The sequence below is a fragment of the Rana temporaria genome, chromosome 5, assembly GCF_905171775.1.
Source record: "Rana temporaria chromosome 5, aRanTem1.1, whole genome shotgun sequence".
Lineage (NCBI taxonomy): Eukaryota > Metazoa > Chordata > Amphibia > Anura > Ranidae > Rana > Rana temporaria.
In genome coordinates, this window is record NC_053493.1 from 251,345,536 (window position 1) to 251,360,841 (window position 15,306).

At 43.3% G+C, this 15,306-nt stretch overlaps 1 protein-coding gene across 3 annotated transcripts in view; it reads left to right on the forward strand.

The window, feature by feature from the left end:
• SYCP2L (synaptonemal complex protein 2 like) overlaps nt 1-15,306 on the forward strand; it is a 230,406-nt gene that overhangs the window by 131,179 nt on the left and 83,921 nt on the right. For all 3 annotated transcript variants that reach the window (XM_040353720.1, XM_040353718.1, XM_040353719.1), the window contains exons 24-25: nt 1,253-1,313; nt 4,856-4,988. In XM_040353720.1, coding sequence (XP_040209654.1) covers nt 1,253-1,313; nt 4,856-4,988 — 194 coding nt within the window. The remainder of the gene's footprint in view (nt 1-1,252; nt 1,314-4,855; nt 4,989-15,306) is intronic.

Below are 15,306 nucleotides of genomic sequence, written 5' to 3' on the forward strand. Positions count from 1 at the left end.
CACTTTTATTCCTATTACAAGGAATGTAAACATCCCTTGTAATAGAAAAAAGCATGACAGGTCCTCTTAAATATGAGATCTGGGGTCAAAAAGACCTCAGATCTCATATTTAGACTTGAATGCAAAAAAAATAAAAAAAAATTGTCATTTAAAAAAAATGACAGCAAGAAAATATTGCTTTAAGAAGCATGGGCGGAAGTGACATTTTGACGTCACTTCCGCCCTGCTATGCTATGGGGGCGGGTGGGGGCCATCTTGCCCTCACTCGTATCCCAGCCAAGCAGGAGACAGCACCCGATCGCCTCCGCCGCTCCGGTAAGCGGCGGAGGGCGCAGGAGAGCGACGGGAGGGGGGGCCCTCTCCCGCCGCCGATAACGGTGATCTTGCGGTGAGTCCACCGCAGAGACCACCGTTATCGTTTACAGGACCGCTCAAGGAAAAGATGGATATCTCGGTTGTGGCAGCAGCTGCTGCCGTTACCGAGATATCCATCTTTAAAAACCAGACGTATATGTACATGAGCGGGGCATTAAGTGGTTAAGCACAGATTTAGCTATTCTAGATAATGTCTTCATAAATAAAAGCTTGTTTTATAAGCAAAAATAGTGCTTTTTGACAAACAGAAGAGCAACTTTAAAATATATAAAAATAAAAAAACCTGTAAAATGTATTGGCTGTAATGCCATGCTAGAAGTGGGGATAGGGAAGTAAATGGGAGTGAGGCAGTGCACAGGGCAGGGTGTATTATATTTTGGGGATGGGGAGGTGACCTGCAAGTGGGAATGGGGAAGTAAATGGGAGTGAGGGAGTGCACAGGGCAGAGAACTGGATGGTAAGGGGAGGCTGTCACATCCAGACACAAATCGGATTTCTGTGGTTTGCAGGGCATTGTTCCAGAACTCCCAGACAGCAGGCAGCCAGAGAGAGCCTGCATCTCTCGGCCAATACAGCTTGCCGATAGAGTCAGGGGGCTGGGGCTAAACTAAAACAATTCAGATGACTAAAATATGACTAAAGCGAAATTTGATTTCAAAATTGCCAGTGGCGTGCCAGGCCCGCCTGTTGGGACATAGGCATACAAGGAGAGATTTGTAAAAGGGCTGGCATTCTGATTAACTTAGATGAACCTTGTAACGCGTGTGAACAAAACGGCAGCAAATACATTCATCACATTTTGGCTTTCTTTGCGATGGTGTGTGTGCTCTAACACTTGTTTTGGATTTGATCATTTCCATTCTTTCTTTTTGTTTAGGACACTGGAACTTACACCCTCAAGGCCAATAACAAGAGCATCTCTCACTGACCAAAAAAAGGTAGGTTTCATTTATTAGGTGTACTGTTTAGCTTGGAATATCTTCAGAATTAACCAGCTTGTATGATTTACAATTTTGGAAAATCTTAAAGACAAGGATAGAATAAATTGAAATAAAATCAAACCGGTCTTGGTTATACCTATTGAAAATGATTAATTTCATGTTCATTTGTTTAATACTATTGTATTGCATGTTTAACCACTTCCCGCCCGGCCTATAGCGGCCTGCGCCGATCGGTGATGCTGGGTGTCAGTCTGACACCCTGCATCTCCGATCTCAGTAAAGAGCCTCCGGCGGAGACTCTTTACCACGTGATCAGCCGTGTCCAATGACGGCTGATCACGATGTAAACAGGAAGAGCTGTTGATGGCTCTTCCTCACTCGCGTCTGACAGACGCGAGTATAGAAGAGCCGATCGGCGGCTCTCCTGACAGGGGGGGTTCATGCTGATTGTTTATCAGCGCAGCCCCCCCTCGGATCGCCACACTGGACCACCAGGGATGCCCACCCTGGACCACCAGGGTGGGCAAAAAAATAAAAAAGCCTGCAAAAAAATAAAAAAAGCACTCAAAAAATAAAAAAAGATGCCAATCAGTGCCCACAAATGGGCACTGACTGGCAACCTGGGAAAATCAGTGCTGCCCCACAGTGTCCATTAGTGCCACCCCACAGTGTCAATCAGTGCCACCCCACAGTGCCCATCCATGCCCAGTGCCCACCTATCAGTGCCCATCTGTGCCACCCATAAGTATCCATCAGTGCCACCCATAAGTGCCGCCCATGAGTGCCCATCAGTGCCACCTATGTGTGCCCATCAGTGCCGCCTATGTGTGCCCATCAGTGCCGCCTATGTGTGCCCATCAGTGCCGCCTATGTGTGCCCATCAGTGCCGCCTATGTGTGCCCATCAGTGCCGCCTATGTGTGCCCATCAGTGCCGCCTATGTGTGCCCATCAGTGCCGCCTATGTGTGCCCATCAGTGCCGCCTATGTGTGCCCATCAGTGCCGCCTATGTGTGCCCATCAGTGCCGCCTATGTGTGCCCATCAGTGCTGCATACCAGCGCCGCCAATCAGTGCCACCTCATCTGTGCCCGTTAGTACTACCTTATCGATGTCCATCAGTGCCGCAATATCAGTGCCCGTAATTGAAAGAGAAAAGCGTATTTACAAAAAAATTAGTAGAAAAAAATAAAAACGTAATTTTTTTTAAAATTTTCAGTCTTTTTTTAGTTGTTGCGCAAAAAAAAAATCGCAGAGGTGATCAAATACCACCAAAAGAAAGCTCTATTTGTGGGGAAAAAAGGACGCCAATTTTGTTTGAGTACAGTGTAGCATGACCGCGCAATTGCCATTCAAAGTGCGACAGTGCTGAAAGCTGAAAATTGGCTTGGGCGGGAAGGTGCGTAAGTGCCTGGTATGGAAGTGGTTAATAAACTGTGTAAATACTTGCATTTATTCATTCTCTGCTTATTATGGTGGTCTCTGTCAGCTACCTTGACACAGTGAATTTGAATGCTTATGAAGTTGCACAGCCTTGTCCTGTGTAAAGAAACCTATGTTTCACATTGAAGGATCATAGGATATTCCTCAGAGATCAGTAAGAGAAAAACACACTCGGGCTTCTCTTCTGTTTGCATAACATTTTTGTACTGAAGTAGCTGACAGGGGAGATCGGCCAGCTCCTCAGCCCTGCAGCTAGCAGTGATGGTTACTTTCTCCCTAGCCTCCAAAGCCATTAGGCTACCTATACACCCCTCCCACCCAGCTGACATTTCAACCCAGCCAACTCCACGCCAAGATGACAAAAAAACACACCTTGTCACTTCCCAACCCCCCCAGCTGACATCCCTTCATGACCCTTTCCCAACTTAAAATATTACTAAACCCACAACCATTAAATCAGTCTATATATGCTGTAAAGCATGCTTGTTATACTAACTGTGGAACCTAAGGGTTAATCCTCTGCATTGTGTAAAAAAAGTTGTTAGATCCTGTATGCACAGACCCTCCTCCTTCCACTGACTCCAGAACAGGTCCAGATAAGACAGGGTTCCTGGAGTCAGGCTGCACATGCTCAGTTTGGTGTCTATTACTGGAGATTTTTTCTTGGGAGGATGCATGTGGTCAGCACAGGGCCAATCTACACTGTCCAGACAGAGGGCCAGGGGTCTTGCATCCTGATAGGACAGCTCAGTGAAGTATGAAAACTCCTCCTACAAGCTTTTACCATCCCCTGATAGAAGTCGCAAGACTGCTATATATTGCTGATGAGAAAAAGTATTTAGCAGTTTTTATATTTACTAAAATGATTGCATTTCCATGTTATGTGGGAGACCAGATAGAATGAATGCAGGGTCTTGGATTAGTAACACTTTAAAGTGATAATAAAGGCACATCTATACATTTAAGGAGTAGGGAGTGTGGTGCTGCTCTCCTAAAATATGTTATGGGTGTGTGTTTCCCTTTAATTTAAAATAGATAAAGTAAAAATAAATGCAAAAAAGTGCTTAGTGCTCTGCTTTATACTGTGATATTGATACAAAAACTACACATTTACCAAAATTAAAAATGCATCCAATTATTAAATTGATGAAGTGACAGGTGCTCTAATGAGCCAAGAGAGTGATTAAATGTATTATAACCACTTAACGATGTGTGCAAAAAAATTACACAATTAAATAAAGTATACATTTAATTAGTAGATTTATAAAGGGACAGGTGGTTTTATGGACCAAAAATGGTAAACTTTAAATCTATAACAGTAATTATAAATAACCTATATCTATGATATGTGAAAGAAAGTCCTGGTATAAGTAGTCATTCCATATTGAAAAAAATGAAAAGGGATGTATTTAAAAAATGGAGAGAGCTATGCCCTCAAGGAGGTATGTCGCATTCACATCTATACTGTTGTATGACAGAACATGAGAAGATCTGCACTTGTATGCATCTTTTGTCCTGTAGGGCCGTATGGTCACCCATGAGAATGAAGCCTGAGGCCGGGTACTAACAAGCAAACATGTACGGTGAAACCGGTCCGTCGGACCGTTTTCACCGTACATGCCTGCCAGAGGGCTTCTGTACGATGGTTGTACTAACCATCGTACAGAAGTCCGCGCGTAAACATTACGCGGGGCGTGTCCACGTCGTCGCGATGATGTGGGCGGGCCTGCCATTTAAAGGCTTCCACGCATGCGTCGAAGTCATTTGACGCATTCGAGGGACGGCGGGCGCTCGGACATGTACGGTAGGTCTGTACTGACGACCGTACATGTCCGAGCGGGCAGGATTCCAGCGGACGGTTTTAAAACACGTCCAGGAATATTTGTCTGCTGGGAAAAGGCCCGGCGGGCAAATGTTTGCTGGAATTCGGCCCGCTCCCGCCTACACACGACCGAACATGTATGCTGAAACTGGCCCGCGGACCAGTTTCAGCATACATGTTTGGTCGTGTGTACAGGGGCCTTAAAGTGAACATAAGACCAAGTTTAACCATGATATCCTTTAAAACTGATTGGCAAAATCTTTTTCCATTCTTTTAGCCAAAGAGTGGTAAGAGAGGAAATGTTGTTTCTTCTGCAAGCGCGGCTGAAAGTGAAAAGAGCTGGATTTTGGAACATAAGAAATCTGCAGATTATAGCCGCAAAAAGAAAAAACCAAAGAGTAAACTGAAAGGTATTGTGTTTGTTAAAAAGTGGGCATGTATTGCATACCACAACTTGCTGATTTTCATGTATTGCACATAAATGTTGCCTGTCGTACCTGTAAAATGATTTAAAGCTCTGTTCAACCCCTGCCAGACAATATAGCCAGGTCAGTGATCTAACGTTTCTTGACTGCAGTAATGCAATATAGCTTGTGTGTGTGTGTATATGTATGTATGTATGTGTAATGTAATATATATGTGTCAGAACATTTGGGGGTTAAAAGAATATATATATATATATATATTATATATATATATATATATATACCTATACCTTTATATTATGTATATTTTTCATGATATGCTATGAACAATACCATAGCCTTTTTCTCTCTAACGTTGAAATTAAGTTTATAGCTTATGAATAGGCAGTGTACAAGAAGTTCACTAGGAGTATGGTTGTACCATCTCCCAGGTTGTAATTCAAAGGTTTTGAAAAATAATTAAAATAAACAAGATAAGAAAATTGTGAGGAGCTCTTGTTTGGACATGAGCTCACAGGAATTATCTTTGCATGAATGAAGCAAGAAGGCTTATTTATATATAAGCCATCGTGTTAACCACTTAAGCCCCGGACCAATATGCTGGCTAAAGACCCAAGGGGTTTTTACAGTTCGGGACTGCGTCGCTTTAACAGACAATTGCGCGGTCGTGCGACGTGGCTCCCAAACAAAATTGATGTCCTTTTTTCCCCACAAATAGAGCTTTCTTTTGGTGGTATTTGATCACCTCTGCGGTTTTTATTTTTTGCGCTATAAACAAAAATAGAGCGACAATTTTGAAAAAAATGCAATATTTTTTACTTTTTGCTGTAATAAATATCCCCCAAAAACATACATAAAAAAAATAAATTTTCCTCAGTTTAGGCCGATACGTATTCTTCTACCTATTTTTGGTAAAAAAATTCGCAATAATCGTTTATCGGTTGGTTTGCGCAAAATTAATAGCGTTTACAAAATAGGGGATAGTTTTTTTGCATTTTTATTTTTTTTAATTTTTTTACTAGTAATGGCGGCGATCAGCGATTTTTTTCGTGACTGCGACATTATGGCGGACACTTCGGACAATTTTGACACATTTTTGGGACCATTGTCATTTTCACAGCAAAAAATGCATTTAAATTGCATTGTTTATTGTGAAAATGACAGTTGCAGTTTGGGAGTTAAACACAGGGGGCGCTGTAACATTTAGGGATCACTGTGTATGTGTTTACTAGTGTAGGGGGGTGTGGCTGTAGGACTGACATCGATCGAGTCTCCCCTATAAAAGGGATCACTCGATCGATGCGCCGCCACAGTGAAGCACGGGGAAGCTGTGTTTACGCACGGCTCTCCCCGTTCTTCAGCTCCGGGGAGCGATCGCGACGGAGCGGCTATAAACAAATAGCCGCGCCGTCGTCCCGGATCGCTCCCCGAGCGGACCCGACCTCCGCGTGTACCGAGGGGGGGGGTCCCGATCGGACCCCCCACCCACGTCTAGGCAGGTACGTTGATGTGCCTGTCCGTGCCATTCTGCCGATGTAAATGTACATGAGGAGGTCGGGAAGTGGTTAAGTAATGTTTCTTTCATAATATGTTACAGTGTATCTGTGTTAATTATTCATATATAAACCAGTTTAATACATAAATATATATTATTGTAATAAGGGTTACAAATGTAGATTTTAGTTTAAAAGTTATTAGAAGCTGTATTTGTAAAATGAAAGTTAAGAGTTAAATTCCAGTGATCTCAGTGTCAAGGAATTCACAGGTCTCAGCTAATGGTGTGGGTACCTCGTTATCACATCCATATATTTTAGGAAGCACAAGGTTGACTGAGGATATTGACATCTGATTGTCAGCCATTACATACCGTATTTATCGGCGTATAACGTGCACCTAATTTTAAGAGGGAAGTTTCAGGAAAAAAAAAAAAATTTTAAATAAAGAACTTTGAAGCAAAACAAAAGTAGCTCAAAACTTGTTTTTATTAATAGTTAGGCACTTATCAAAGGAATGAACATAACCTGAAACTAAAATCAACTGTTTTAACGAATAAACTTGGATAATAAGGTACGGTACAGGTTTTTGCAGAAGTTTAACATTTAGAAATCGTTTTCTGCGAATCCAAGAAACTCTTCATCTTCACTATCTTCCAGATCACACTCAACACTGCTGCTTTCACTGTTACTGTCTTCATATAGCACCTCGTCTTCTTTCCCATCCAAAGCATTGCTTATGCCACATTTCTTAATAGATTTGATTACAATGTCTTCGTTGACCGAGTCCCACGAAGTCTTTATCCACTCGCACACTGTTGTAATGCCAGGTCTTTTCAATCGCCCAGAATTTGTAAGTTCGTGTTGGCTTTCATCACACATGTATTTATTCCATTCTTCACGCATAAAGCCTTTGAAGGGCTTGTTAATAGAAACATCTAATGGCTGTAATTGTGATGTTAGTCCTCCTGGAATGACTGCCATCTCTGTGTTGCACATTTTAAATTCCTTCTTTGTTTTCTCTGTAAGATGAGATGAGTCCAGTACTAACAAGGCCGGCTTCTTTAACAAAGCACCCAGACGCTTCTCCCACACATTTCTGATCCAAAATGTCATGCCTTCTTCGTCCATCCAACCTTTAGGGTGAACATGCACCTTTATGCCACTTGGAATTTTCTCCTTTGGAAGAGTTTTCCTTTTGAAAATGACCAATGGTGGCAACTTGTTTCCATCTGCAGTGCACGCAAGGACCACGGTATAATGATTTTTTTCATGCCCTGAAGTTTTGATTGTAACGGACTTGGCACCTTTTGCTTCCACGGTTTTATTTGAAGGAACATCAAAAGTGAGGGGTACATCGTCCATGTTGCCGATTTGACCAATTTTAAAATTGTGTCTTTTCCTTTGTTTGATAATAAAGTGATGGAAATTTATTATCTTCTCTTCATAATCTTCCGGCATACGCTGGGCAATCCTGGTTCTTGTTCGCATTCGAAGCTCATGTCTCTTCATAAACCTTTGACACCATGATGTTGTCCCTTTGAAATCTTGTATTTTCAACTCTTTGCTGATTTTCACTGCTTAGATGATTATCATTTTTGTTGATAAAGCAATGCCAGCTTTTCTATGATTAACAACAAATTCCTTCAAGTTCTCTTCTAATGTTGGCCATTTAACAATACCGCTGCGAAAATTGCATTTTGTTTTTAATAATGTCTTTAGTTTTTCTTCCATTTTCCGCCAATCTCGTATTGTGCTTTCTGTTGGGGGCTCTCCAAAATGCCTTGCTGCAGCCCTATTTCCATGTTGTTTGGCATATTCCACAACCTTTAACTTAAAACCAGCTGTATATGCTCCACACTTTTTTTTTTTTATTCCATTAGGGATACCAGTGGTATTCTTTTTACCTAAATTTAAATAAAAAGAGCAAGGTAGTATTGGGTGTGTAAATTTACCAGTACTCTGTTGTAATGTGTGTAGTATGGTAATACTGGTGTTATTATCATACTTGCATTGCATTTGGACCAAACTCGCACAGGACCCCTTTTTTGGGTCTGCACCAATTGGATCGCATTGGGTGTTCACACCCAGGCGATCTGATTCATGTCTGAACTGTCAGTTTGCAGTGCGATATGCGAGCTGAAATCGGGGTGTCATTAACAATGTATTGACACTCCCTGCAGATCGCATAGGACAGTGTGAACTGCTGTGCGAGTCGGGTGTGATGCGGGAACCCGCAGTGGATTTACAGGGTTCCCGAATCACACCCAACTCGCATAGCAGTTCACATTGCCATTTGCGATCTGCGGGGAGTGTCAATACATTTGTTAATGACACCCCCATTTCAGCTCGCATATCGCACTGCGAACTGACAGTTCGGACATAAATCGGAACACCCCTTTAAGTTACCAAGTCTAAAATGTACAAGTATCATTCAAGAATTGAACTGTAGTATCGTGTAATATAGAGCTTGCATAGAAACGTGAATATAATTATCTTTATCATCATTTATCTTTGCTATGTAGAAGTATATTCATTTATTTGTATTATCATGAAATATACCTGATATTATTTTGCACTGTATTTTTAGTTAATAAATATATATTTCTTTATTGTACATCACGGGACACAGAGCCTCATAGTAATTAATAAGTGGGTTATATTCCACCTTCAGGTGTTGGACATTGGTGTAATCAATTAGACAAGGAAGCTTCCTCCCTATAGAACCCCTCCCATACTGGGAGCACCTCAGTTTTTCCCCGATGTCTAAGGTGTTGGTCATGAGTGAAGATGTGCTCTGAGGAACTCCACTGGAGGGATCAATGTTGGATTTAATTAGCCTCCATAAAGACCATATCCATCCAAAGTGCCATTAAGGCCAATGTGGATGGTACCTGGGGCTTCGTATCCGAAGTACAAGGTTTTTGCCTGTAATGCCTCTCTTCGGAGGGCTGGATCCTGGGTTCCAGTACTTGGGTTATAACCACATACCAAAGATTTTCTGGCAAGATGCGGTACAGGTCCAGGGGAGTGGAAACCCTGTCTAGGATCCCACTCCCTGAAGGTCTGTTTACTTAACCCGCCGTGATGGATGAAGATTAGGTCTGTCTGTGCTCAGCAGTATCCCGTGGCGGGGATAAGGTAAGTGAAGACAATCTTGGGTCAATACTTTAAGTATTATCTTCCATGAGATGCTGAATGTCTTATCTGTTTTCCACCACTAGAGGCAGTAAAGAGACCTACTTGGTTTCACTTGCCATGCTCTCCAGGAACGAAAGCTCAGTGTCAGCTGGTCTGTTGAGCGGCTCACTTCCTCTGCTTCAGGCTCTGCCACAGTTGTGTGGGGGTCCCTCGTAGTCCAGATCCATGGCGCTCCTTGGGAGATCTCTCTCCCCCTCACATCTCCCTATGCGCACTTTTGAAACCGGTAGGCGGAGGAGGGGGGATGTGGTTGCCGCTGGCACGTGCAGGTGCGGGGCGGGCCCTTCAAAAAATCCTCAAACGCCAGAGCTCTGTAAAGACAGAGGGACACAGCAGCTTGGGGCACGTATGCACCTCCTGTGAGTTGCATAAAGACATACCTAAGACGCCTACTCAGCATCAAGCTGTGCAGATTCGCAGGCATTGTTTTTTGCTAGACCAAGTTCAGCTGTTGATGCACCTGTGTCAAGTTCCTCTGCTTTTAGCTTAGGATTATGTCTCCCTGTAGAAAAGGTTCAGGGGTAGGAATAAAAAAGGGCACGAAGGTATCGCCATCTGAATCTGGTGGCCCTTATCATACCTGCATGATACCATCCTCCCCTGTAGAGACTTGAGGCATTGCAGCCGCCCCCAACATTGCAGTCACTCTGCATATGTCAGTTTGGACATTTTTTTGCATTGCATTTGTTGGTCTATAAGAGGTTAACTGCTATGATCGCAGCATCCTCACAAGTAGCAGAAACCGGGGTGTGCCCCTTCCCCTGCTCTAAATCCTCAGACAAGAGGATTAAAGTCCTGAGGATGAAAGTTCATCGTCAAAGAACAGGGAACAGGTGCGGTCTAATGAAGCGGAGGTATCGGAAGCCTCACAAGGTCTGGAGTGGCAGCTGCAGTGTTTTTCAGAGATTCATATGGCATTTAACGTACCCTCAGCCTAGACGGCCAAAGCCTCTGGCTCCTCCTCAGGGTTTAAAAAAAAATTCCCATAGGTTGCTTGTACCTTCCCACTCCATTCATTACTGCAACAGTTCATTTCTGCTGGTCGGGCACCCGCATAAGCTGTTTTTTTCTCCTCCTAAAAACTCTAGCTGAGGAGTATAGGTTAGTAGAAAAACCTCCACAGGATACTCATCCTGGTGCTGGCTTCAGGCTAGCCAAACGCACAACTGCTGGGATGCACAGTTGCTGGTGCACATTTCTAATGCTCAACAGCTATATCGCATGATTTCGGAAACGCACGTCTGCAGAGGATAACTTCCTCTTTACCAGTCCACATGTTTGGATAAAATACATGAGTTTGGAATGTACAAAATGCATGTGGGGTAAAAACAAGTAACAGAACACATTTATTGTTGATCACATAAAGATACATGTTTCTGTGGAGTTACATGAGGATGCTTGGTCACATTAAAGTGCTTAAGTCACACAGAGAGGCTTGTTTGCACAGAAATGCCTAAAGTCGCATAAAAATGCTTGATTGCATAAATATGCTGGATCACACAAGGTTACCTGATCACACGAGTCCTTGATTACCCAAGGATACTTGGTCGCACAAAGAGGCTTGTTTTCACAAAAATGCCTAAAATCTCATAAAAATGCTTGATTGCATAAAGATGCTGGATCACACAGGGGTACTTGTCCGCACAGTAGTGCTTAAAATGCATACGATGTTTGATCGCATAAAAATGCTGAATCGCATAAGGATGCATGATCGCCTAAAGTTGCATGTTTGCGTAGATTTTGCATGGTTGCATAATGAGGCATGATAATTTTAAGTTTCCTTAATTTTACAGAATTCATTGTGTCTGCATGGGTACATGTTGCGCAATGTTGTATAACACGTTCATAAACGCATGCTTGCGTGCAAGATGCCCGTTCCATAGTACACGTGATATATGTATGCGTGTATACAGCGCACACTTTTTTATGTTTTGCCCAAAAAGTACTCCTCATGGTAATTTATTTATTTTTTATTATAGATACTTCTATTTTTAATTGCTCCACATGAATCTACCCCTCATTGCCTCATCTAAAAGTCCCACCCCTGTTTCCTCTGTTCTATGCATATTTAAGGATGGAAGCACACTACAGATTTAGCATGTCTTTTTATCAATTAAACGTTTTTATTTATTATTTTTTAGTAGGTATGTCCTTGGCTGGCACTTCGGGTGTCATTACTACATATCATGTATATGTTGGCTGCGATGCCCACTGGGGCCCTCCCTCCATAGCCTCTATGCAGGTGGGGGGGGGGGCACCCGACGCGCATCAACTCCATGCCTCACACTCCGTGCGTATGACGTCACCTTGACGCCATGCGCCGACGTGTTGTTTTCCACCTGTGATCACCACATGGAGGTTTTTTGGTGCCAGTTCTCGAGCATCATTTGCCGTTCGGGCGCTGGTGCACGCAGCATGACGTTGGCGGCGATCTGCAGTCAGCTGGCGCTATAAATGCCACACACTTAAGCAGCACTTGCTCTATTTACTTCCAGTTCCCATACACTTAATACGATGCTTGGCTTTTTTTCTCTTTTCAAGGTACATATCTTCTGGCTTGCTGTTCACTTGTTGGAGTTTCCATGGTATCTTCTTTTAACACCAGCTCTAGTGAGGAAGAGGTTCTTACTCTTTCAAGTGTTCTCACTCTGCGTTTGGCTCAAACATTCTTTTATCTCCTTTTGGCTATAATGCTTCCCTCTGCCCATGTTTGCAGGTTAATTTATTATACAGTTTTTTCCACAGAAATTGTCTGGGAACTTTACACAGTAATTACTAATATTATCACTGCTCATTGGGCTCACATCTATATAGAAGTTTTCTACACCATCGTTTTGACTGCCATGCAGCTGTGGATTATACTGCCTCAGCTCCGGGGATGGCTTTGCCATGAAGCCTTCAGCTGTCAACACTGTTGTAGATTTAATCTACCTCCAGGTAAGAGTGAATAGGCATCATTTGTTCCCCCTCTTCCGTTTATCCCTCTCTGTCCTAACCATGAGAGTACTTTACACTTCTATTTTTTTTTATTATAGATACTTCTATTTTTAATTGCTCCTGATTATTGGGGGTACCCATGAAATGCGTAGAGCTATCAAACTACTGTTACATGCTACATCATTGCAAATATATGTCTAAGATTCATCTGTCCATCATGTTAAATGGCAATCTACGGCTATTTTCATCATCAATTTACAATTCTAAAACCATGTTGGAATATATGTATATATTATGGGATATCAAGCGGTTATCCAATGTTATTGATTATTTTATTGATTATTGTATTCATTATCATTACATGAGTGTTTTTACCAGGAATCAATAAACATGATTGCATTGTATAGCTTTAGTAGTGTGCTTCATTCAAAGTACCACCAATTCCCCCCTTTTTGTTCAAATATATTAGTGATGGAGACACATGAATCTACCCCTCATTACCTCATCTAGAAGACCCACCCTGTTTCCTCTGTTCTATTTACATGGGACTGCAGAGGTTGTCTGTGTTTTCCAGGAGAAAAGCACCTCTTCCAGTTGGTGGTCTTTCCCCTTGGGTTAGTCACCGTGCCCGGGTTTACAGGGTGCTAGGGGCCCACCTCTAGCAGTTCTAAAGTCCCAGGGTATAGCAGTAATGGCATACCGAGGCAATATGTGGCTGATCAGTCAGTAGCATGGCTGGACCAGCAAGTATCTGGAACTCCTGGGTTAGGATCCCAGTCTAAAGGTTTATTCTTGCGTAAGAAGCTTGGAATGTTTGGGACACTGCCCAAAAAGGAGAGTTTTTTTTACCTCAAACAAAGTCAGCGCTATAAATAAGCTGGTCAATGTGGTCAAGACAAAGAAGAGTTCCTTACATTTGCCCTTTGCTAAAGGTGCTAGGGAAGATGGTGGCTTCATTCAAAGTGGTTCCCTATGCTCAGTTTCATTCAAGTTTGCTATAAACATTTTTCTGTCGGCCTGGAACAAGTAGATCCTAACCTAGCATTATCCAAAGAGGCTGGTCCCAGAGATACGCTGGAGTCTCAGTTGGTGGTTCTTAATGAAAGAGATTGGCAGAAAGGAAGATTACCAATTACCTAGGAGGTGGCGGCTACGACGGCTGGTCTCTAGGAATGGAGGCCAGACCTGGAAGAGACCACTGCCAAGGGGAAGTGGTCAAACTCCAAGTGAGCCTTATCAGTCAACATTCTAGAGCTACGGATGGCACGTCTGGCTTAAGGGCCTGTGCGTTTAGGTTGCAGGATTGTTCTGTCAGAGTACAACCCAGCAATGCCACACCGGTGATTTACTTCATTTACCAAGGAGGCCCTAGAAGTCACGTAGCCAGAGGGTAGTGAGCTATATTCTGGCTTGGGCAGAGGAGCTTGTGCCTTGCCTATTGACAGTCTTCATTACATGAAATGGAGAATTGACAGGCGGTTCTCTGGAGCCGTCAACAATTGTTCCCGGGAGAATGACCTCTACACCCCGACTTTTTTCTGACTAAATGCCAGAGAAAGGGTACCCCAGACATAAAATTTATTGGCGTCCAGGTTCAACAAGAATTTTGACAGCTTTGTGTCAAGGACGGAGGATCCACTTGCATGCGGGACAGATGCTCTAGTGACCTTGTGGGACCAGTTGTCACTGGTTTATGCCTCCCCCCCCCCCCAGTGCCGCGACTACCGTGGCTTCTATGCAACATCAGACGGAAGCTGGCCTAATAGCTCCGGCATGACCCAGGCGGCCTTACTGTGCAGGGATCGTAAGTGTGGTAGTAGGGGACATACTTGCATCCCTTACATCTTGTCCAGACCTACTTTGCAAGGGGGTATGCCATCCTGTCTTGCAAACATGGGAATTAATGGTCTGACTGTTTTAGCCCGCATTCTTGAGGATCGGAGCTTTCAGAATTAGCGTCAAATTACCTTGATTCGTACAGGAGAGCTGGCCTCCAAGACCATGTATCACAGGATCTGGAAGGCCCATGTTCCTGGTGTGAAACCAAGGGGTGGCATCCTTGGAAGTATGTCATAGGTAGAATTCTTACCTTCCTACATTATTATAACAAGGGAACTGGTGCTCTTGGTTGCGGTAGCCACCGCAAGAGTTTCAGTATTGGCAGCTTACTTTGTAGGAGCCATACTTAATTATTCTTAAGGATAGGGTGATGGTAAAGCGGGGGTTCACCCTAAATTCTAACATTACATTGAGCCGAGTTGTGACAATGACATTATGCTGACCTTTTTAATCTCCTTGCCGTACATACCGTTTTATCTATATTTTCACCGCGGCTTCCGGGTATGTAATCCTGCGGGACTGGGCGTTCTTATTCGCATTCTAATTGATTGACATGCTTCCCACCGGCGCATACAGCGTGTCACAAGTTGCCGAAAGAAGCCGAACGTCGGTGCGCAGGTGCCGTATAGAGCCGAGTCGCAGTCCGGCTTCCTTCGGCAACTCGTGACGCACTGTATGCGCCGGTGGGAAGCATGTCAATCAATTAGCATGTGAATAGGAACGCCCAGTCCCGCAGGATTACATACCCGGAAGCCGCGGTGAAAATATAGATAAAACGGTATGTACGGCAAGGAATTTAAAAAGGTCAGCATAATGTCATAGTCACAATTCGG